The sequence below is a fragment of the Bos grunniens genome, chromosome 1 (assembly GCF_055505025.1).
Source record: "Bos grunniens cultivar Pamir isolate PY7600 chromosome 1, Bosgru_T2T1.0, whole genome shotgun sequence".
In the NCBI taxonomy this organism is placed as follows: Eukaryota; Metazoa; Chordata; class Mammalia; order Artiodactyla; family Bovidae; genus Bos; species Bos grunniens.
The window spans coordinates 30763208-30787453 of record NC_141165.1 but is presented as its reverse complement, the minus strand read 5'-3'; the positions used below and the strand labels follow the sequence as shown (position 1 = coordinate 30787453).

The 24246-nt window shown below is 39.4% G+C and overlaps 1 protein-coding gene across 20 annotated transcripts in view; it reads left to right on the top strand.

The window, feature by feature from the left end:
- Nucleotides 1–24246, top strand: part of GK5 (glycerol kinase 5) — an 81077-nt gene that overhangs the window by 47021 nt on the left and 9810 nt on the right. For 7 of the 20 annotated variants that reach the window (XM_086375020.1, XM_086375545.1, XM_086375110.1 and 4 more), the window contains 7 exons: nucleotides 927–1002; nucleotides 1540–1601; nucleotides 1684–1757; nucleotides 1954–2014; nucleotides 4172–4298; nucleotides 5646–5750; nucleotides 16640–16734. In XM_086375020.1, the coding sequence (XP_086231146.1) occupies nucleotides 927–1002; nucleotides 1540–1601; nucleotides 1684–1757; nucleotides 1954–2014; nucleotides 4172–4298; nucleotides 5646–5750; nucleotides 16640–16734 (600 nt within the window). Of the gene's footprint in view, nucleotides 1–926; nucleotides 1003–1539; nucleotides 1602–1683; nucleotides 1758–1953; nucleotides 2015–4171; nucleotides 4299–5645; nucleotides 5751–14160; nucleotides 15158–16639; nucleotides 16735–17220; nucleotides 17401–24246 lie in introns of those variants that run through there. The other 13 variants (XM_086374758.1, XM_086375283.1, XM_086374848.1 and 10 more) reach the window with 5 other exon arrangements.

Genomic DNA, 24246 nt, shown 5'->3' with positions numbered 1-24246 from the left:
TTTAGCAAGTTTTTTTTTTTTTTTTTTAACATCTGTTATTTGAAAGGGATAAGGGATGTCCCTAGGTGTTGGAGTTATAAATGGAATCTAGTTCCTGCTCTTAAGGAGCTTAGGGAATGAATGGTGTTGTGAGATGGTGACTGTATGAGAGATGTCCTTGGATGCTGGGTTGGGCATATCCAGGAAACGCTAGTCTTAAAGGACAAATAAGAGTTGGAGAGATGACCAAGTAGGATTTGGGGAATTGTTTTCCAGTAAGTTAACGATAGCTTTACAAGCTTGGCAGTTTCTCTGTTAGCTAGTTTAAGGAGGTTTTGATTCTTTTTTTGCTTCGGCAGATTTCTTCTGTGATGTGCCAAGTAAGTAATATTTAGGCTTTCAGAGGTCATGAGGACTCCCTCGCAACCAGTCCGCCAGTGTAGCATGAAAGTAGCCATAAATAATACAGAAAGAAATGAGCGTGGCTGTGCTCTCTGTGGTCAGTAAAACTTAAAGGAAATGGAAAGTTGAATTTCATGTTTCGTGTGTTACAAAGTATTCTTTTTGTTCTTTTAACCATTATAAAATTAAAAAAGCATTCTTAACTTGTGATACAGAAACAAGCAACTGTTTTGATTTGACCTGTGAGCTTTATTGTGCTATATCCCATTTTAGACTTTCTATATTTAGGCATATTCATATATGTAAACTAAAAAATAGATACACTTTTTCTTCATCACAAAAATAAGCATGCTCAGTGTAAAACTAAAGCCTTTCATACTCTGTAGTAATTGCTTAGAATTGTTGAGGGTAAATTCTAGAAATTATTTCTCTGTATATAAATTTTTATAAAAAATGGGATGATACTGTGTTTAGTGATTGGCACTTGATCATGCACTTAACAATTTATCCCTTTTGAACTGATCATGTGCTATTGTGTTTTCAAGGTGCAAAAGGCAGTGGAAGAAGAAAATTGCTGCTTTGGGACTGTTGATACCTGGTTGTTACATAAGCTCACAAAAGGTAAAGGTGATTTGATAGATCTGCTCAGGTAACTGGAATTTGACTGATAGAAATCATTCATCTTAAAGAAGCGAAAGTTTTAAACTTTTCCCCCCATATCCCAGACATCCTGTTTTTTCTGGGACCCTAATAACTTCCTGTTATTGTAAAGCTAGATTAATTTCAGATATTTTCTAAGACAAGAGTGATTTTTAAATTGTGATGACACCTCAAACATAAGACTGAGAAAAGTCTTATGTTTGAGAGTGGTAAGACTTGAGTTCAATACTGAATCTGCTTCTTTGCAACTGTACCTAGAGTATATATAGCTGTAGGTAATCACATTGCTTCTCTGAGCCCCTTTCCTCATCTTTAAACTGGGAATCATGAGCTGACAATGTGCCTAAAAGTGTTAAACAGGAAATTGCTTTGGAGACTTTGCACTGGAAATGCACATTTTGAATGAATTTGAGAGCAGGCAAGGTTGAGACTGATAAGGATATGGGTGTAGATTGACACTACCTGATAATAAATAGATCATTTCCAATGTAAATTTAGGTTCTGAATTTGCCACAGATTTTTCAAATGCCAGCACAACTGGACTTTTTGACCCATATGAGGTAAAGTTTTTTCCCCTTCTTTTTGAATCACCAATTTTTGTATAATTTAGCTAGGATTTTGATGACATATTTTTATGCCCAGATGTGTTGGAGCAAGATCGTTACCTCCCTGCTTTCAATCCCGCTCTCTCTCCTGCCTCCTGTGAAGGATACAAGGTAATAATGAAAATCAGATATAGAAACCAGCAAAATTGTCCCTGAATTCACCTCGCCTTCGGGGGGAAAATTATTTTATCACTATTACACCTCCAAGGTGCTTGTATGTTCATTATGTAACTTTTGGGGCTATGTTAAATTTTAGAATTAATATTTCTAGAGCTATAACTTACTTTTTAATCAATTTTATTTGAAGCCACAATTTTGGATCAGTGGATGAAGAGATATTTGGTGTGCCTATACCAATAGTGGCCTTGGTAAGTAGAAAACTTGAGGATTTTTCCTTGTATAGTATATAAACTAAATGAATATCTGTGAATAGTTAGGTTTAGTTTAAGAAACACAAACGTCCAAGCAGAATAGAGTGTGTTTTTTGTTTTTAAGTTAAAGGGCCCTAAATATAATCAAAAGGATTCTCTGTTTTCTGGAAAGGGGACCAATGGGCTAGTGTTCTATCATGGAAATTCTTTATAACTTTTTCTGACTTCTCTATATGTTGTTTTTCAGAAAAGTACTATGTTAAATTTTTAGAAAATGTTGTAGTCTGAGTAATATGTGGTTTATATTTGATACTCTGAGACAGGAAGCAGTGATAGGGCCAGTGCTTAGTTTATATTAATATAAGAAACTGTGAGAGGGCAATTAAAATAAAGAAGACAAATATTTGCATTTTATTTTTTATTATTTTTTAAAGTGCATTTACATTTTATAAAATCCTTCCTCTACTGAGACAGTAAAGAATCTGTGGATGAGTGAAAAATTAGCTGTTTCTGGTTTTTGAGGTTTCTTTGTTTCCTTTTAGTAATTAGTTACTTAATTTGGCTGTGCCAGGTCTTAGTTGATACATGCAGGATCTTTAGTTGTGGCATGTGAACTCTTAGTTGCAACATGTGGGATCTAGTTTCCTGACTAGGGATCAAACCCAGGCCCCCTTGCATTGCGAGCAGAGTCTTAGCCATTGGACCACCAGGAGTGCCCCTGAGGTTTCTTTCTTGACTATAGAAACTCAGGCCTTGCTTTTAATTTCCTGTAACAGCTTACGAAGGAGGTGTAGAACATCTGACCCTACATAGACAATCACTCCAGTAGGTGGAGGAGTCAAGTGAGGGGATGGGAATTTAATTCTCAAATTACAAATTCCTGGAGAAGATCAGTCTTATTCAACTCAGAGTAGGCTCAGGTTTAGATTAAGGTATGACTAGAAAACTTACTCGGAGAAGGCAATGGCACCCCACTCCAGTACTCTTGCTTGGAAAATCCCATGGACGGAGGAGCCTGGTGGGCTCCAGTCCATGGGATCACGAAGAATCGGACACAACTGAGCGACTTCACTTTCACTTTTCACTCTCATGCATTGGAGAAGGAAATGGCAACCCACTCCAGTGTTCTTGCCTGGAGAATCCCAGGGATGGGGGAGCCTGGTAGGCTGCCATCTCTGGGGTCGCACAGAATCGGACACAACTGAAGTGACTTAGCAGCAGCAGCAGCAGCAGCAGCAGAAAACTTATTGATTAGTGAGAAAGCATTCTTCAGGTGAGTTTTGGTTCTTAAAATATTGTGGTGTATATATATTAAATATATCTACATGTATTACATTAGCAAATGTTATAGGGAGTTCCCTGGTGGTCTGGTAGTTAGGATTTGACACTTTCACTGTCATGGCTAGAGTTCAATTCCCGATCGGGGGACTGAGATCCCACAAGCCATGTGTTGTGGCCAAAAAAAAAAGAAGTTATAATTTTTCTTTTTAACAAAAATGTATGGTTGGGAAATATATGGTTTTAACCTACATCTACTTATTCACCTATGAAAGTGAAAGTGAAGTCGCCCAGTCGTGTCCTACTCTTTGCAACCCATGGACTGTAGCCTACCAGGCTCCTCCGTCCATGGGATTCTCCAGGCAAGAGTACTGGAGTGGGGTGCCATTGCCTTCTCCAGGGAGTCTTCCCGACCCAGGGATCGAACCTGGGTCTCCCGCATTCCAGGCAGACAATTTAACCTCTGAGCCACACCTATGCTACTTCTTAAAAGGGAAATTTGTGTGGTCTGTTATTTTGACTAATGAATGAAGGTGCTTGCAAGTTGCAAATAACGAACCTTAGCTGTTTTTTTCTGCACAAATTTTATTCTGACTTTTGTTATTAAGATTATTCTTATGATTCTTCAAAGTGGTCAAGTAGATTGCCCACTAAAAATTCCTGAGACATGTTAGTTTTCCACATAATGTTATGGTCCTAGAGAGACTCCTGTTATATAGTTGTTGCTATGTTCTCACCAGGGAGTTTGTTTAAAGGAAAAAGAAAAAAAGGAAAGAAAGTATTGAACCATGAGACTATAGTGAGTAAGACAGTGGGATACAGTGAAATGGACCAGTGCTAAAGGCATAAAGACCTTATATTTGTTTGTTTTGGCAGGTCGCTGACCAGCAAGCAGCCATGTTTGGAGAATGCTGCTTTCAGACAGGAGATGTGAAGTTAACCATGGGAACTGGGACGTTTTTAGATATTAATACTGGAAATAACCCTCAACAGAGTGTTGGAGGTAAGGAGTTAGAATTTATCCTATTTGTTAATGAAATATCATTTTTTTTTCACTCACTTAACTTTTATGACACTACTTTCCTATTTTATATTAAGGATATTCTCTAATATTTTTCATTATTCGTCTTAGAGATAGTCAATACCCACTTGCTTTTACTCTTTTAATTAAAAGCACTAAGAAATAACCAGGATTCTATGGAAAAATTCAGAAAGATTAGGATATTTTGGTCAGCTTTTCAAAGATTTACCTTTAACACTTGTTATATTTATTTAAACCATCTTTCTAGGTCTCTAAAATTTCTTTCATGTGTTGGGATTTATTCTTTTTGTGAATATTTTTGGGGTTGGTACTTCTCAACTAGTGATGCATGTGTATTCAGGGTTTCATTCTAATTTGTTTTTTGGCTCACAGTATGGCATGTGGGATCTTATTAATAGTTCCCTGACCAGGGGTGGAACCCCTAGCCCCTGTGGTGAAAGCATAGAGTCTTAACCACTGGACCACCAGGGAGTGTGTTAGTTAACTCAGTCATGTCCGACTCTTTGTGAGCCTATGGACTGTAGCCCGCTAGGCTCTTCTCTCCTTGGAATTCTTTAGGCAAGAATACTGGAGTGGGAAGTCCTGTATATTTAGAATTTTAATAACAACTACTAAGAATTTGTTCTGCCTAATTGAAGAAATCCTGGAATGCAGAATCCAAGAAATTTAGATTATGTAACTACACTCGGGAGCGCTTGGGGCTTTTAGTCTGAGCCCTGCTCCTTTAACATGGTTACTTAGAGGTGGATTTTAAAATCTTGTTCCTGTCTTTCATCCTGCCTGCTGTTCTTCATTTCCCCTTAATTGGGAAAACAAAAGCTAGAAAAATGATCTTTATAAAAATTAAGGGAAAAAAAAAAGAAAAATGATCGTTGTTTCTGTTTAGAAACCTTATTTAGAAACTGCAGATAACTGTAATAACATGGTTAGTTCTCTAACAAACAAATCTTGTAATAACCATTACTTTCTCAATTAAAATATTGTTTCTGTGTTTCTAGAGACATAGATTGCTTGTAGCTGATAAAAGCTAATATTTATTGTTCATACTCTATGCCAGGCACTAATTCTTTTTCTGTATTAACTCAGTTTATTCTCACACCGTTTTACAGTCAAGGAAACTGACCTAAGAAGTTGGAAACTTGTAAAACCACACCTAGAAAATGAGACAGGGCGGGGATTTGAACTCAGGCAGTCTGACCCCATAGGCATGTTGCTAGTTTTTGAGATAATCAGATTGCTCCACTGCAGACACCCCTGTAATGAATTCACTCTTTATTATGTGACTTATATTGTTTATTTGTTTTTAAGGCTTTTATCCATTAATTGGGTGGAAGATCGGGCAAGAAGTGGTGTGCTTAGCTGAAAGCAATGCGGGAGACACAGGCACTGCCATAGAGTGGGCTCAGCAGTTAGGTAAGTTATCTTCTAAATGGCTTTCGTAGATAGGCCAGCCCTAACTCAAGACAACCACATAAGCTAATCAGCAGGGAATGAATGGATTGTTTGAATGAAACTCAAAATAAAATGACACATGCTAGAAGAAAATATGGGCCTCCCTGATGGCTCAAATGGCAAAGAATCTGCCTGCAATGCAAGAGACCCAGGTTTGATCCCTGGGTTGGGAAGATCCCCTGGAGAAGGAAATGGTCACCTGCTCTAATATTCTTGCCTGGAGAATTCCACGGATAGAGCCACTATTTTGTGATGCATTCATTGTCTTTCATCTTTGTTCTTCACTGTCTAGTTGGTCTGTGACTGTGTCTAATCAAAATTCTGAGTCTGCAAAGTTGGACTTAAGTGATCTCTAGAAACCTGCTCTCCCTTCCAGTTGTGACCTGTCCTGGCTTTCCCTGGAGAGCCCTCCTTTTATTCTCCTTCCATCCACTTAAAATATGCTCCTGTTTTTCACTGGCTGCTCAGAAGTCTTTGATTTCTTTGTTTAGAATAGTTTAAATTGCCTTTATAATGTTCTCAGTGTCATGAATAGAGTCATGTATGAGAGAAAACCTACTATGGAGGAGCTATGCAGTGTTATGCATAAGAGTATGGCCCTGGTTCCATCAGCCTCTTTTTTTTTTTTTTTTTTTTAATTTTTATTTTATATTGGAGTATACTGGTGGCTCAGTGGTAAAGAATCCCCTTGCCAATGCAGGAGATGTAGGTTCGATCCCTGGGTTGGGAAATCCCCTGGAGAAGGCAATGGCGACCTACTCCAATATTCTTGCCTGGAGAATCCCATGGACAGAGCAGCCTGGTGGGGTTCAAGTATGGTTGATTTACATTGTTGTGCCAGTCTCTGGGCTAGTCACAGCAAAGTGACCTCATTTTACACATATATTCATTCTTCTTTTAATATTCTTTTCCATTGTGGTTTATCTCAGGAGATTGGGTCTAGTTCCCTGTGCTACAGTAGGACCTTGTTGTTTATCCATTCTAAATGTAATAGCTTACATCTACCAACTCCAAATTCCCAGCCTTCTCTCTCTTTTCCCCTACTCCCTCTTGGCAACCGCAAGGTCTGATCTTTACACCACAATCTAAATTTAGAATTTTTTTGTTCTCCCTAAAAGAAACTCCCGTATCCATTGGTGGTGATTTCCCATTTCACACCCCACTCCCCCAGCCCTAAGCTACTGTTAATCTACTTTCTGTATCAATAGATTTGTGTATTCTGGAAATTTCATATGGATGGAATCAAACAATATGTGGTCTAACTGGCTTCTTTCACTCACCCATATTTTAGCATGTATCATTACTTCATTTCTTTTTATTGCTGAATAATTTTCCATTATATGCATGTGCCACAGTTTATCCACTCATCAGTTGATGGGCATCTGGGTGGTTTCTACTTTTTGGCTATTGTGAACAATGAACAGCCTGTATATTACATAACCATATTTAATACATGCAGTATGTAATGCTATATACCTAAGTATTAGCAATAGCTATCTCTGATGATTACATTTTGAGAGGGTCTGGCTTTTTACTTTGCTGATTTGAACTAAGCTGATTTTGTTTAAAGACAAAAATAGTTCTGTTGGCAGAAAACATACAGTCTGGAGGAAAACACCAATCTCTGCTTCCTCCTTTCTTTCTTTCTCTTTCTCTATAAACCTGAACCTGCATTATAAGCTTAAGATATTTGCTACCAAAAAGCAAATGTTTACTTGAAAAGTTTTTATCACTTAAAATCTCTTCTTTAAATGTACTACTTTAAATTTTTGGACGTGTTTTTAAGTCAACTCAGAATTATCAGAAATAGAAAATATGGGAAGTTCCCTGGCGGTCCAGTAGTCAAGCCTCTGCACCCGCACTGCCAAGGGTGAGGATCCAATTCCTGGTTGGGGAACTAAGATCCCACAAGCTGCACAGTGCGACCAAAAAACAAGCGAAAAAGGTTACATATCAATATTTTTTCTTCTTTAGTTGTTCCTTTTATTAATTTTGCTCCTTCCTAAAAGATGCAAAGGAAAGGCAGAATGACTTCACATTCCTCATTAAAAAAAAAATCATTCCCTAGTTCCTTACGACAGCATGTGCACATTGCCAGTGGAAATCATTTCCACTGCTTCTGGCTTGAGGCTCAGTCACTGTGACTCTCAAATGATGAAGACTATTTTCTGGGAGATGGAACTAAATGGCCCTGACCTAGAAAAGTGATGTGTTTCCAGTGGAGGCATAAGGAGCCCCCCAAAGGCCAGTCCCATCTCTGGCAGGAAATAAGAAACCATTGGACTGATTGAAGAGAGAGAGAATTCAGAGTTGAATTATTTACTTTAAAATTTTTATTATTAACAGAACTACGCAGTGGTATTTATTAAATTACTGGTATATACCTGTCTGAAATTCATGCAAAAAGTTGACCTTTATTTTAATATATCTCTTTCTATTCTGAGAATTCACTGTAATATCTGTGAATTAATAATGGAATTATATTATTAATTATAATTAATGATGTAAAATGAATTATAACAATATATAATACAATATAAATATATGTAAATAATTATATAATTATTAATTACAATTAATTAATTCAGAAAAAAATAACTGAATTATATTCAGGAGAAACGCAGTGTATCAGAGCTTAATTAACCTGGTCATTTCCTTGGAGATGTGTATTCTGAGCCTTTGTGTCTTTGTGTGATGTTCTAGATTTTTTCCACTCTGAATGGTGGGTTCCTTCTACCCCTTTTCTGGGTTGAACACTTCAGGCTTAGGTGTAAAAGCTCTTCTAAGCCAGTTCCATCTTCATTTTTTAGATTTATTTTCTTAATCTTTTTACACAGGCCAGTTCTCTCTCACTTCTCCCCCTTACTCCCTATGTTAACGGCCCCATTTGAGTCCCTGTGGGATCATCTCTTTTTCCTTTTCATCTGGTCCATCTCTGCTCCCCTTCACTCTTTGTTCTCTTTTGGTATCTCAATCTTAGAAATATGTTTATGTCTTCCAGCTTTTATTCGCTTAACAGGTAATTGAGTGCTAAGTACAAGCCCGGAACTCCATGCTAGGAGACACGTGGGAGTAAGACAGATAACTTCCTGCCTTCATGAAGGTCATAGTCTAGCAGGAAAGATGTGTGTTAAATGCATAATTGGGGAAAAACAACCAAAAAATAGTGTTAAATACCAGGAAGGAGAAGTATAAATAGAACCAATGATCCTTTTCTAAAGGGAGGGCTTTGTCTGGTATGGAGACTCAGAAGGCTTCTTTAAAGAAGTGATGTTTCAGCTGAGCCCTGAAGATGAACAAGAATGATTGGACAAATGGGGGAGGCAGCTGGTCAAGGAGCAGCCCAAGCAGAGAGGACCAGCGAAGAAGGCCCTGAGGAGAGAGGAGCGGGCCATTTAAGGAACTGAAAGAATGCACTATTTCTTTTCTACAGCTGAGACAGTTCCCATCTCTCTTGTCCTCCAGTGATGTGGATCAGGAGACATCTTTTCCCTAGCAGTTTCATTTTTAATTGCTACATGCCACATCTGCCTGCTCCAGGCAATCCCCATCAGACTCTGAGCATACACTGAAAGTTACCCAGGACTCTTGTTTACTAGAAATAAAGTAAAACTGATTTCTTCTCTCTGGGTATCTTCCCAAGAGAGAGAATAGCCTCTCTCATTAGAGAAGATGAGATAAACATTCTCTCCTCTAGGAACTAATTAGGTGGTGGTGAATGGTTGTATGTCATTACTAGTGACTAGTGTCTTTCTTTATGGTCTTGCATCCCTCTTGCTTCCTGCTGGGACGACAAACAGTAAGGTAAATATGGCTGCAGCTGGCGTAAAGGAAGCCTTGAGCTGTCGAGGAGACTCTGCAGACACAGGGTCTGTAGAGGGCACCAACAGAGTCTTACTGGTGAACATACTAGAGGCTGTTGAGGACGCTATAGATGTTCACTATGGATTGAGCCGGCCGAGCCAAGAGCAGATCCCCTCAGCTGTGGAGAAGCAAGCGCTGGGCTTGATCACCCCAGGAGAGCCTAGTAGAGATGGACCCTGGTACTGATTTGTCTGATTACTCCTCCTCCAGGCTGAAGGGAGAGGCCTAATCTTTCTCATAGTTTGAGAAACCCCAGAGCCAAGGGTGTCCATTCCCTTACCTTTCACTGCCTGCCAGCCCCAACAAGCCTGACCTGAAAGAGAGCACAAAATATTTAAGGATACACAGCCCCTTGAAGGAGGGTGACCAAGTTCGATAAACTACAACAAACTAAATGTGAGATACATATTGATAGAGGAAAGATCAGAGGAAAAAAATATGTGACCAATAATAGTCTCTTTTCTGGAATATGAAAATGGAATTATGGAAACAGAATTATGAAAATGTAAAAATTGAAGAGAGACTTGAAAATAAACTTTCCTGAGCTGAAGAAAGACCTAAGTTTCAGAGTGAAATGGCTTTACCAAGTTAAAAAAGGTACGAACTAAGACAGTCTTAGGGAGATGAATTGTGTGAATCTCAAGAATAAAGAAAAGAGTCACGATAGAAAGGTTTGTTTCTAAAGAGGAGAGAATCAGATCAGCATGGAAGTTAGTTGCAAAGTTTGGAAAGTGGAACTACATCTCCATGTTACAGAGAAAAAAGAACAGTGAGCCAGTTTTCCAGGGTCCGACTAAGACATTCAGATTAAGTGCAGAAGGCACATGTCTTGGCCTTGCAGTAGATCTGTCTGAAGAAATTACGCAAAAGAACTAGAACAGAAAGTCTCAAAATGGAGAAGGCAAAGGATGCAAATAAAGTGATTCCAAATAAAAATATATTTTGTCCTGGTAGCAGGCCAGACTTCTCTTTGTTCTATTTTATTTGAGCTGCTCTTATACCAAACTGACTTAAGTTTTCTTACTGTAATGTAAATACTTTGTTTTCATACATTAAGAACATAGTTTTTGATATCCTTTTAGGAGATTGAATTGATCTTAATACCAAGAGCCCCTAATTAAACTAGGCTTAAAGATTTCATGTGTGTTCATGCTTGGTCTACAAAAGAAAGTAGTATTTCTGTTGGATGCTTCAAAATGCTATTCTTTTTTTCTTCCTTCCCACGGATGCTTTTAATTCTGTGATGTGTCATTTGTGGGGCAAATTGTTGATCAAGTATAGACAACAGAGTATACATGTTTTCTGGTTTTTGTTCTTCTTTCTGTTTCATTTATATTTTTGTTTCAAGTCTGTGTAAATCCCTTTTCTCACACACACACACACAACAGCCACCACCACCAAATCCTTTTCTCAGTGCCATACTTGTAAAAGCAAGAGTGGAACATCGCAGCTTTTTATGTAATATGGTTAGAATAGTAGAATGAACAGTAAAAACAGTATTTAAATGGTACTTAGCCACTTGGAAACTTGAAAATATCTTTTCTAAGGTAGCATAGGGCCAAGGAAAGCATTTGAAACACAATTTAATAGCAAAAAGTAAAAAAAATGACTAATTCTATAAAAAAGAAAATAAAAAAATACTTGGAGGAAAATGATGAATGCTTATTAATAAGCAAATAAAGAGAAGCATTTTAAATTTCTAAGCCAAAAATGACAAAGGTATGCAAATCATGAAATTGAGAGAGAATAATAAAAAGTTAATTGGTAAACTGATCTCTTTTATTTTTTTTTCTTCTTTTAAACATCTCTGAGTTACGTATAAATACGTATATGGAGAGACAGAGGAAAAGAAGAGACAATGAAAACTGTTTCAGCTTTTTGTTTTGAAATAATTTCAAAATTGTAAAAATAGTACAAAAATTCTTATATACCCTTTATCCCAGATTTGCCGTGTTTCAACATCTTGCCATGACTGCCATATCTGTCTGTTATCCACCCATTCATCTTTCCATCCAGTACGCTCTTGTTGTTGTTGTTGTCTAGTTGCTCAGTCATGTCTGACTCTTTGTGACCCCATGGACCGTAGCCCGCCATGTTCCTTTGTCCTTGAAATTCTCCAGGCAAGAATAATGGAGTGGGTTGACATTTCCTTCTCCAGGGGCTTCTCCTGACCCAGGGATCAAATCCTCATACCCGGTATTGGCAGGCGCATTTTTTACCACTGAGCCACCAGCGAAATCCCCAATATGCTATAAAATAGATAAATATCTGTATAATTTTCTCAGCTCTTTGGTAATAGATTGCATGTATCTTACTCCTTTTCCTGTAGTATTTCACTGTGTTATTTCCTAAGAACATCTTCTTACTAATATTCTCCTCTTCCTAATATTCTTAGAAATATTATCTTCCCAAGAATAAGAATCCTTCAAGTGGGATTATTAACTTCAGAAAATTTAACACTGGGTCCAGTACTTTCATCAGATTTACAATCTACATTCCAGTTTTGTCATATGTCCCAATCCTGTCGTTCATGGCAATTTTTTCCACTACAGAATCCAGTCCAGGATTGCTTATGCGTGTGTGTGTGTTAGTCACTCAGTCGTGTCTGATTCTTTGCAACTCCATGGACTGTAGCCCTCCAGGCTCCTTTGTCCATGGAATTTTCCAGGCAAGAATAGTGAAATGGGTAGCCATTCCATTCTCCAGGGGATCTTCCTGACCCAGGGATCGAACACGTGTCTCCTGCATTGCAGGCAGATTCTTTAGGGTCTGAACCACCAGGGAAGCCCAGGATTGCTTGTAATTTCCTTTAATCTAGAACAGTTTCCTCAGCTTTGCTTTGTTCTTCATGCCACTGATATTTTTGAAGAACGTCAGTTATTTTCTGAAATGTCCCTCAGTTTGGGTATTTCATGTCTTTGTGACCCCATGGACTGTAGCCTGCCAGGCTTGTTTGTCCATGGGCACTCTCGCCATGCCTTCCTCCAGGGGATCTTCCTGACTCTGGAATCAAACCCATGTCTCTTATGTCTCCTGCATTGGCAGACAGGTTCTTTACCCCTACCGCCACCTGGAAAGCTCTTTCATGTCTAGATCTAGGTAATGTATTTGTGCTAAAATTATAAATAAGTGACAATGTGTCTTTCTCAGGATACATACCTGGAAATGCAGAATGTCCCTTATTCCTGTTTTGATTCTGTTAATTTTTTTCACATGCATAAGATATTTTCTGATTTCTCTGTTGTATAATTACTATTTTTTGTTGTCATAAGTAATATGTAGGTAGATAATTTGCGATTAGGTAATATCCCATTTTTCACCAAACTTCCCCCACCCCCTAAATTCAGGTTTCATTGGTATTTCATACCTGGATCAGTCTTCACTGTGATGGCTCAAAAAATGGTGTTTTCTAATTCCATTTTCCACTCTGTTTATTCTGTTGTTATATTAGGAAGAGCCCTCCATTTCCTGTTATTATTGATATAAACTAATGGTTTCTTAGTTTATTCAGCAGGTTATAACTCTTCTAGTTCTTATGTATTTGTTTTAATTCTCAATAGTCCCAGATTTGGTCAGTGAAAATCTCCTCAGACTGGCCTCCGTGTCTTAGAAATGTCTATCTGTATTCTGTTTTTAGCATTTTCTTAATTTCTGGCACAACGTGATAAGTTCATCTTGTGTTTTTTGTATCTGCCATCAAGTTTTCCAGTGAGCCCTGCCTCCTTTTAGGAGGAAATAGTATTTAAAACCAATGACTGAGGGAATTCTCTGGTGGTCCGGTGGTTAGGACACACTTTTATGGGAGGACCTGGGTTCAATCCATGGTTGGGGAATTAAGATGCCACGTGCAATGGGGTGCAGCCCTCCAAAATAAATAAATAAGTATCCAATTTCATAAATTAAAAAAATTTTTTTTAATATATAACAACAATGGCTAGAGCTAGAAATGTAGAAATGTATGTGTGTGTACGAGAGAAGGGTCCCAGTTTTATCCTTTTCTCTCCCTTTTTCCACATTGAGAACCCTAGTTCCCAACACAATATTATATACTCATTTGCTCAACCTTTAAATATACACCGAAGAATCTGAATTACTAGACCCATGCCACTGCAACAAACAGCATTCAAAATTGTTTGCAGAGTTGTTTTGTTTTCTTTATAGTAAGCGTATATGGTCAAACCATGCTATTCAAGTTCACTTGGATTAATTCTTTTTGTTCTCCCTTCACTGAGTTTATTAATTTGAAAAGAATCAGGTTTATTTGTTTTTGTTATCATTCAGTTTTAGTTTTCCCCGCTGCATCCTTTTTGAGTGCCTTTTTTTAAAATGTGGAATTTTAATGTGATTTCTAAGTAAAATTCATAAAAGGAGCAGTTGACTCCCTCTCCTATCCCTTCATCCTGTCTTCCTACCCCTTGTAGAGAGTCCCTTCATCGGTTTTTGGTTTATCTCTCCTATTTGTTTTTGCAAAAACTTGAAAATGCAATATTTTTTCTCTCTCATTCAGGTAGAATGAAAAAGCATTCAAAAAACAAGAACAAGGGGATTATTTCCCCACTCTCTGTTCTGTAGGAGACGCCTGGCTCCTCCTCCTCCTCAAATCAGAAAGAGAGGGCTTCCTCAGAAGCTCTTCATGATTTCTGCCAGTGTGCAGACCCAAGTTTCAGGTTTCATGCTGTCCCTGGCTCTAGGACAGGAGATATCAGAGAAAAGAAAAAAGAGGAAACTCACTGCCGGTTTGGTGGTAGTCACAGTCTCCTAGCTGGACTGCCTGCTTATTCTTTTGCGTCCTCAGATAGCTCTGCTGTAATCCATCCAGAATTCCATCCAGGCTTCTTGGTTGCGTTCAGTGGGAGAGACTGAGTGAAGTCTGTTCACTCCTAAAGACTTGCCGTCAAGAAGCTCATATGAGAACAGTTCAAGTAGAAGATGATTTAGAGAAATTCCTCAAGCAAGAACAGAATAACCAGTAAAGAATGTGAACAAACTAGATTTTTTCCCCGTTTCCTTGTCTGTTACCAAAATCTTCCCTCAAACCAGCCGTTTAGTATAGTTTCCACATCTTGATTTTAAAAGTTAGACATTTGGACGTGATTTCTTAAATATATAGATTTTAAGAGCAGTATTTTCTTCTTAATATATTAGTTTTTGAAGTGTTATCTGGACATTTTGAACAAATGAACGTAACCTATGGATCTAAATAGCTGTCATTTTGAGTAAAATTTGCAATAATTATTGAGCAGTCCATATTAATGTTTTATCACACGTGCATGCATGCTCAGTCATGTCCGACTCTTTGCGGCCCCATGGACCATAGCCCACCAGGTCCTCTGTGCATGGGTTTTCCTAGTCAAAAATACTGGAGTGGGTTGCCATTTCCTTCTCCAGGGGATCTTCTCAACCCAGGGATTGAACATGCATCTCCTGCATTGTAGTTTTATCATAAATGTTCCTTAATCTTCTTGTCTTTAATAAATTTTTCATTATTACTGTGTAAGGCCAACAATATTTATTATGACCAAGTCCTGATCCTTTTCATATAATCTATGCTGTCATTCTCACATGCTCATTCAGGAGTCACTTTACAAACAAATGTATCCAAATGGCCAGTGAAAAATATTTCATTAGTTAACAGAGAAGCAAGAAATCAAGCTATTGTGCAATTCCAGCTAATAGTGAAAATGAAAACCACGGACAGTATCAATTGTTAGTAAGAATATAGAGTAACTGGAACTCTCATATGGCTGAAGGAGCCTTAAAGTGAAAGTGAAAGTGAGGTCGCTCAGTCGTGTCCCACTCTTTGGCACCCCATGGACTGTAGCCCACCAGGCTCCTCTGCCGATGGGATTCTCCAGGCAAGAATACTGGAGTGAGTTGCCATTTCCTTCTCCAGGGGATCTTCCTGATCCAGGGATTGAACCCAGGTCCTCCCGCATTGCAGGCAGACGCTTTAACCTCTGAGTCACCAGGGAAGCCTTAAATTGGTTTAAAAAAAAAACCCACTTTGGAAAATGATTTGGCAATGTCTGCTAAAGCTAGTGTAAATATGAAAATCCTAGGACTCGCAATTCCATCCCTTGGTTTATAACAACCAGAAATATGTACATATTCTTACCAAAAGGAAGATACACGTGTATTTAAAGTGGCCTGTTTAAATTAGCCAAAAACTGGAAACTACCTATATATATATCAGCTGTAGAGCAGTTGAATGAATTGTGTTTGGTGAGAATGGAATATGATACAGCTATGAGAATGAGTGAAGCACAGCTGCTTGTAACAAAATGAAGCAAGCTCACACTTGAACAAAAGCAATTGGTATCTTGATCTTGGTGTTGGCTTCCTGAGTGTATCCACACTGAAAATTCTTCTAGCTGTATACTTAGGACCTGTTTGTCTTCCTATGTTCATCTTCTTATATACTTCAGTAAAAAAGTATACTAAATTAGATCTTGATTTATTTTTGTTTGTTTTATAAAGATTGACTTTTAGTATATGTATCACCAGCCCTTTATAGAACTCATTAGATAGAATAGTCTTTCAGTTGACTCTCTTAGTTGTTATAGGTTAATATGGTTGACTGTTCTAGTCGTTATAGTAGCTGACCTAGAATGAGTGTTATCTTTAGGAGAATTTTTTTTTTAATGCCAAAAAACACATAGAATTGATTTTTGATCAGCCCAAATATATTTAAATGAGAAACTAAGGCCTGCTCATGCAAAGCCCATCTATGAGGGTCCTCTGTTTCTCTTACTCCTTCCGTGGGCTGTAAACCTTTGCAGTGGGAGAACACACTTAACACTAGAGCTGCTTGCCTTTTTGTTGACCCTTTTAAGTGAGCAACCTTTCACATAATATTTGTAGTAAATGTTGATGCAGGTGAATGATAGTCATGTAGCATAATTCTGTTGTCCCTCCCCAACCTCTTCATTTTGTTTTAGGGTTTTTTTTTTTTTTTTTTCGGTTGTTGTTTGTTTTTGTTTTTGCAGATCTGTTCACAGATGCTGCTGAAACTGAAAAAATGGCCCAAAGCTTGGAAGATTCTGAAGGAGTTTATTTTGTTCCATCTTTTAGTGGATTGCAGGTATTTTTTTTTTTTTAAGTTAATTGCAATTACAAACATTTCCCTTTTCTTGTTGTTTAGCTGTTTAGTTACTCATTCATGTCTGACTCTTTTGTAGCCCATGTACCATAGCCCATTAGGCTCTTCAGTCCATGGGATTATTTTGGCAAGAATACTGGAATGGGTTGCCATTTCCTCCCCTACAGGATCTTCCCACCCCAGGGATTGAACTCGCGTATCAGTGTTTGCTGCATTGCAGGCATATTCTTTATTGCTGAGCCACCTGGGAAGCCCCTTCCCTCTTCTTACTCACAATTAATATTATATCTGCCATTCCCTTACCTGAAACTGTGAGCACTGAACAGAACTAAGGCGGGGAAGGTACTTTCCAGGGCTGAGAAGTTGTGTTTTTTCTTTAATGATTATCAAGCTTTGTTACAGTGTGTGTTTTTTTTAAAACAGTGTTTTATTTCATTTTTATTTTTGGCTGCACCATGTTGCGTGAAGGATCTTAGTTCTCCAACCAGGGCTGAACCTGTGCCCCCTGCATTGGGAGCACAGTCCACACCACTGGGCCATCAGGGAAATCCCGGAAGTTGTGTTTTGATCTGGCATGAATTCCACAAGAGGGAAGAGCAAATTCTCCTGGCTTCTGCTCAGAACTCCATCTCTGTGGAAACTGAGTTGGCAAGTTTATTATAGAACTTTTACATAAGACCCATGGTTACTTTATCATGACCAAAAATAGCCATTTCTCAGTGGGGGAAAATAGATCAGTAAATTGGCATTCTTTACTTACAGGAGGTATACCACTGAGAATTAGAAAAGTAATGTTAAGGTATATACTACACCAATATTTTTCAGTTGTTTATAAGTTTCATTAACATTTTTTTTTTTAATCAGACTTTCTTTTGGTTAATTGTTGTGGTGTGGGATGTTGGTTACTTTGCCTAACTAAAAAGTGAACTCAGTAAAAGGCTTGATTTTATAATATTTAATTTTGTATTTAATTGAAAGATCTGTGATATTGTCTCTAATTTTAGCATATTGTTGCAAAGACTTTTAAAAACTGTTTCCAGGTGTAGTATTATATAAACAATATAAACAAAATTCCTTTTGCAGGTGGGGAGGTGGAGTTAGTCCTTTTAATACTCCTCTAAATCTCTCCACTAAATATTTTCTCTTTCTAAAAATAAAAATTTCTCCTCCTTCTAGTCTATTCCATACTCAAGCAATCAGTTACAAGAAACCCCAAATTTAAAAGTTTGGATGGGGACTCCCTTGGCAGTCCAGTGGTTAAAACTCCCCACTTGCAGTGCAAGGGGCAAGGGTTTGATCCCTGACCGGGAAACTAATATCCCTCATGCCATGTATCATATCCCAGAAAACATAAGACAAAACAAAACAAAATAAAAGTGTGGATAATGTAGAATCTGGTGAAAAAGAATTAGATAGAATTAGATCCAGGGTAGTTTTAAATCCCTAAAATTACCATATTTTCAAACTAGAGTTTTAAACGAGCATTATTTTAATATCTGTGAGAATTTCCTTCTGTATACTTTATCCTAAAAGACTAAGAGGTTATAGACTACATATAGAGATTGTATTGCATCTTCTTCAGAGCAGTGCGAGGCACCTGATGATCATCCATGCTAGGACAGGGAGTGCAGAATATTTGTCTGATTGAGGTTTGAGGGGGAAGATTAGATGAAGAGTTGTCATCAGCAAAGGGAGGGTTTAATTAGTTGACTGTGGATTCTTCCCTTTTTGAATAATGTGCTGTGGGACCTTGCTGTGACTATCTTGGCAGCTCTGTCTTTAACTTCTCAACCAACTGATATCCCTGTAAAAATAATATGAAATATATAATTAAAAACCCCAAAGTAACGCTAGAGTCCTAAAGATTAGACCCCACTGTCACTCATATGGTTTTTAATTTTGTGTTGCTCACAGAGTATCCCTGCCCTGCCTTGCGTGTAAACTGGCCATGTGTTGAGGTGGGGTGGGGGAGGACCACAGGACAGTTATTTCCTAATGTAAAATGAAACTCTGAATTGGAAACTGAAAGTTAATTCAGACAACAATAGTGCGTTGATACTAAGCTGTTCGGAAAATAGCGGGGAGATCACTCATAAGCTGCCAGCATCAACAACTAGAGAAAATGCGGGTTAGGAGAATGGAAGGAAGGGTCATGTGTCTGTGATACTGCCTTTGATTTTAGAATACTGTTACAACTGCAGATAGTGGAAGGCAGGATATTAAAGGCTTCTGATAACCTCAGGGGTGTCAGAGAAAGGGACAGCCCTTTCTTCAAGGACAGATGAACTTGTGGGACAGCCACAGTAGGGAATGGGCCAGAGGGGCTAGAGCATGGGGTTGGACACTGGGTGGCATTGATTGGTGCAGCCACTGTGGCTTTGTCTAGGGAGGGGGTTGCTAAACTAGAGCATCACTCACAGGTATCAGAGGCAAGCATCAGTCATCATTTACTTGATGCTAAAGTTACTGTGACGTTGGCCGTACATAGTAGAGTGGACAGGACCTTGAGCTAAGTGCCAGTCTTCAGCAGATGAGTAGGCACGCTCCAGTGAGTGTTCTTAGATTTGCAAGGAATGGGCTTGCTTACCTCCACTCCCCCAGGAGGAGCTGTCTATTCACACACTCCTGAGCATTGGGAATGGAAAGGAGTTAGCAGCTGACTTGGTAATTCTCAGCGTTCTTCTCTGTGGTTTCTGTCTCTCTGTGGTTCTGCTTTTTTCTTCTCCTTACCAGCTTTGCTCTGTACCCTTTCTTCCTTATAGCTTCTGTTTATTGTCATTCATATCCTTCAACTTTCTGCCTTTTCACAGTTTGGAAATAAATACAGCCTTCTTCCACCTCTTGCAATCTTTTCCCATCAGCTCCCTCTGAAGAGTTTCCTCGTTCACATTTCCAGGGGAGGAGTCTGATTGGGTTTCCTTGTGTTTTCAAGCCTTGGTAGACTTTGAGTCCGTTGTGTTCATACCCTGCAGTTGTGGTGCTAGCAGTGGGTCTGGGGCTTAAAACATGGCTGCTTTAGGCAAGGATTCAAGTGGTTTGCTATGACCTTCTCTCCCTATGGCCAGCAGAGACTGGGAACTCCCCCTCTAGTTCTATGATCACTGCGACGTCTGAGCCATGGAAAGGGAAAGGGAGATAAAGCATGGTGTTGATACAGACCTTAGCAAACGTTGACAGCAGAGGTATAGTGGCCGACAGTGGTCATGGGAGACTAGAACAGTGTCCTCCTGGTCCTGGGGTGTGGAAGCCTGAGGACCTGCCACTGAATGGCTGTGGTTGAAGCCATTTGTCCAGCCCAGAGCCAGGCTTGTTAGAGCAACCAACCACAAAATCAGTGGAAGACACATCTCAGAGTTACTTAAGGGTTAGGGGAGTTGATTTACAATGGAAGGGAATCTTGAGAAAGCATAGTGAAAGAGTTATGAAGAAATTGAGTAGTAGTGAGAAGGATTTGAATAAGAAATGACAACTAAAATTAAAATTGTGAGAGGATGTCCCTGGTGCTCCAGGGATTTGGACTTCACCTCCCAGTGCAGAGTGTATGAGTTTGAACCCTGGTCAGGGAACTAAGATGCTACATGCCTCACTGGCCAGAAAAACACCAAGACATAAATATTAGAAGCAGTATTGTAACATATCAATAAAGACTTTTAAAATGGTCCTCATCAAAAAAAAAAATCTTAAACTAAAAATTGTAGTGGCAGCTAACCTGTGAATATATACTGTGTCTTGGGCACTGTCATAAATTCTTCACATGTGTTGTCTTATTTAACACTCAGTAACTCAATAAGTTACACAATTGCACTCATCTCACACGCTAGTAAAGTAATGCTCAAAATCCTCCAAGCCAGGCTTCAGCAATACGTGAACCGTGAACTTCCTGATGTTCAAGCTGGTTTTAGAAAAGGCAGAGGAACCAGAGATCAAATTGCCAACATCCGCTGGATCATGGAAAAAGCAAGAGAGTTCCAGAAAAGCATTGATTTCTGCTTTATTGACAATGCCAAAGCCTTTGACTGTGTGGATCACAATAAACTGTGGAAAATTCTGAAAGAGATGGAAATACCAGACCACCTGACCTGCCTCTTGAGAAACCTGTATGCAGGTCAGGAAGCAAGAGTTAAAACTGGACATGGAACAACAGACTGGTTCCAAATAGGAAAAGGAGTACGTCAAGGCCGTATATTGTCACCCTGCTTATTTAACTTATATGCAGAGTACATCATGAGAAACGCTGGACTGGAAGAAACACAAGCTGTCAAGATTGCCGGGAGAAATATCAATAACCTCAGATATGCAGATGACACCACCCTTATGGCAGAAAGTGAAGAGGAACTCAAAAGCCTCTTGATGAAAGTGCAAGAGGAGAGTGAAAAAGTTGGCTTAAAGCTCAACATTCAGAAAATGAAGATCATGGCATCCGGTCCCACCACTTCATGGGAAATAGATGGGGAAACAGTGGAAACAGTGTCAGACTTTATTTTTCTAGGATCCCAAATCACTACAGATGGTGATTGCAGCCATGAAATTAAAAGACGCTTACTCCTTGGAAGCAAAGTTATGACCAACCTAGATAGCATATTGAAAAGCAGAGATATTACTTTGCCAACAAAGGTCTGGCTAGTCAAGGCTATGGTTTTTCCATTGGTTGTGTATGGATGTGAGAGTTGGACTGTGAAGAAGGCTGAGTGCCAAAGAATTGATGCTTTTGAACTGTGGTGTTGGAGAAGACTCTTGAGAGTCCCTTGGACTACAAGGAGATCCATCCAGTCCATTCTAAAGGAGATCAGCCCTGGGATTTCTTTGGAAGGAATGATGCTAAAGCTGAAACTCCAGTACTTTGGCCACCTCACACGAAGTGTTGACTCATTGGAAAAGACTCTGATGCTGGGAGGGATTGGGGGCAGGAGGAGAAGGGGACGACAGAGGATGAGATGGCTGGATGGCATCACTGACTCGATGGACGTGAGTCTGAGTGAACTCCAGGAGTTAGTGATGGACAGGGAAGCCTGGCGTGCTGCGATTCATGGGGTTGCAAAGAGTTGGACACAACTGAGCGACTGAACTGAACTGAACTCAATAAGTAGAGAATACTTGCGTCATTCCATTCTGAAGCTGAGGAAACTGAGATTTGGAGCCATTCTGTCACTTGGCAGACAAAGATTCTTTGGACAAGAATCCTTGTCTAAAGCAGCCATGTTTCAAGCCCCAGACTGGCAGCCTCACACAGCCAGTGAGTGACACAGCTAGCTTGTAGGACTCTGAAGTCCAGGTTCTTAACCACTCTGCCAGGCTGTTTCCTGATGTAGCATAATATATTCTTATAATGCTAAGACAACTAGAGCCCGAGGAACTTACTTTTATGGTCTAGATTGACAACGATAAGAGACATGGGGGCATGAACCATCCTGCAAGCCCCCAGGAAATTAGGCTGAAGTTCGCTGGGGACAAGGGCCTGCTGGGGCAGGTAGTCTGTGCCCCAGGCAGGAGTCTGCGGGTTTTGCTCAGGGGACCACACAGAGCTTTACTGAGTCCTGTTGTTCCTGGTCTGTTGATGGTTCTGGAGAGCTCCCTTGTTGGGCTTGGCAGTGACAGATTGGAGGTGCGGCTGGAAGCTGTCTGCCCTGGCAAGATGTGACCAGGCCTTTTCAAAGGACCTTGTTTTTCCTGTTTTATCATCCCAAACAGAGATTCACTTGGATTAACAAATGTAGGGACATTGTAACCTGTAAAGAAATTTTTAGGTTTCCATGGAATTTATAACCCCTCAAGTTGGCTTATTACTAATGGTAAAATATGTTCATAGCTATTTGTACAAGAGTGATTTCAGGCCAGTTCTATCAAGATTTTATGTGGTATATTGGAAGAAGTCATTTTTATGCAGGAAAAAAACCGTAGGAAAGGAATTCCCTGACAGTCCAGGGCAATTTCACTGTCAGAGGGTGGGTTCAATCCCTGGTGGGGGAACTGAAATCCCACAGGCCACGTGATGTGCCCAAAAAAAAAAAAAAAAAAAAATAGCATACTGTGCTGTACTTGGTCGCTCAGTCGTGTCCAACTCTTTGCGACCCCATGGACTGTAGCCCACCAGGCTCTTCTGTCCATGGGGATTCTCTAGGCAAGAATACTGGAGTGAGTTGCCATGTCCTCCTCTAGGGGGTCTTCCCAACCCAGGGATCAAACCCAGATCTCCCACATTGAAGGTGGATTTTTTACCATCTGAGCCACCAGGGAAGGCCTAGCATACTACTAGGGACTAATTGAACTGGCTGAGTCTGACCCATCTTTGTTTTACTGTGTTCTGTCATTTGGTATATACACCAGCTCTATTTTGTGTCAGCTTTTACTGTGTAAATCACCAAAAGGTATTAATGATTGTGGAAAATTATCAAAATAAAATCACAGGAGGAGGAACATCTAGGTCATGGTAAAGATAAGACATAAAGCAGAATTTCTGCAGTTGAGACATTAGGAAAAGTATTGTTTGTTCGTGGATTCAGCAGATATGTATTGATCCCTTGTGAGGGGCAGGTGCAGTGCCAGGCCCCAGAGATACACGTGAACACGTCAAATGAGTTTCTGCCTGTCATGCTAACAGTGTAGCGGGGAAGATGAAGTTTCAACAAACACAGATACATGTGATGATAAACTGTGGCACGTGATATGCTGAGGAGTTACAGGATTCCATAACAAGTGGATGGTGGGGAACCTGATTTAGTCTCTGAGATTAGAAGTTTTCCCAGAGGAAGCTGAGCCAAATTGTGGAAGGGGAGTAGGATTAACTAATAGGAGGTGTGGTAGAAAGTTTTCCAGGTAAAGGTGTGTCAGGCCCTGAAGTTAGAAGGTGCCTCCGGGCACCATTATTTCCTGACAGCCCCAGCCTGTCCCTCCATCATGACCTTGTGTAGGTGTGTTGAAACAGTTCTGCCTGTTTCCTTCAGAGATGGCAAGCTCTGACAGGAACTCTGTGTTTCAGTCTCCTGTCTCAGAATCGTCTTGCATTTCTGGCGATGCGAAGAAGAGTCCAAACTTCATCTGGTGAATGCCTAATTCCAGCTCAGGATTATGGCCTTTTCAACGCAAGTGTTAGGTTGAGTCATTTCTGATGTTAGTCAATAATACTATGTAAACTAAGAAATAGAGTTTAGTTTGAAAGTCTGACACTATATTGGATATAAATTATGACACTGAAAAACACATTTTTTTGCATGGTGGTTTTATTGAAGTCTTAACTTAGTATCTTCAAAAAGCCTTTCTACTTAGTAGACAATCTCAGTGTAAACACTTTACAGTTGGAGAAAAGGGGAAATACTAGCATTGCTTTTCATGTATCTAGCTAAGCATTTCATAATTTATTACTCTGGGCTTCAAACCCTTTTCTTTGTAGAGGCGCAGACAGAAGATCCGACTCACAAATCTAATATCTGTGACTCAAACTTGCTTAAGTCCTATCAAAAAGTTATTTGAATAATTGACATAATTTGGGGGCTGTCG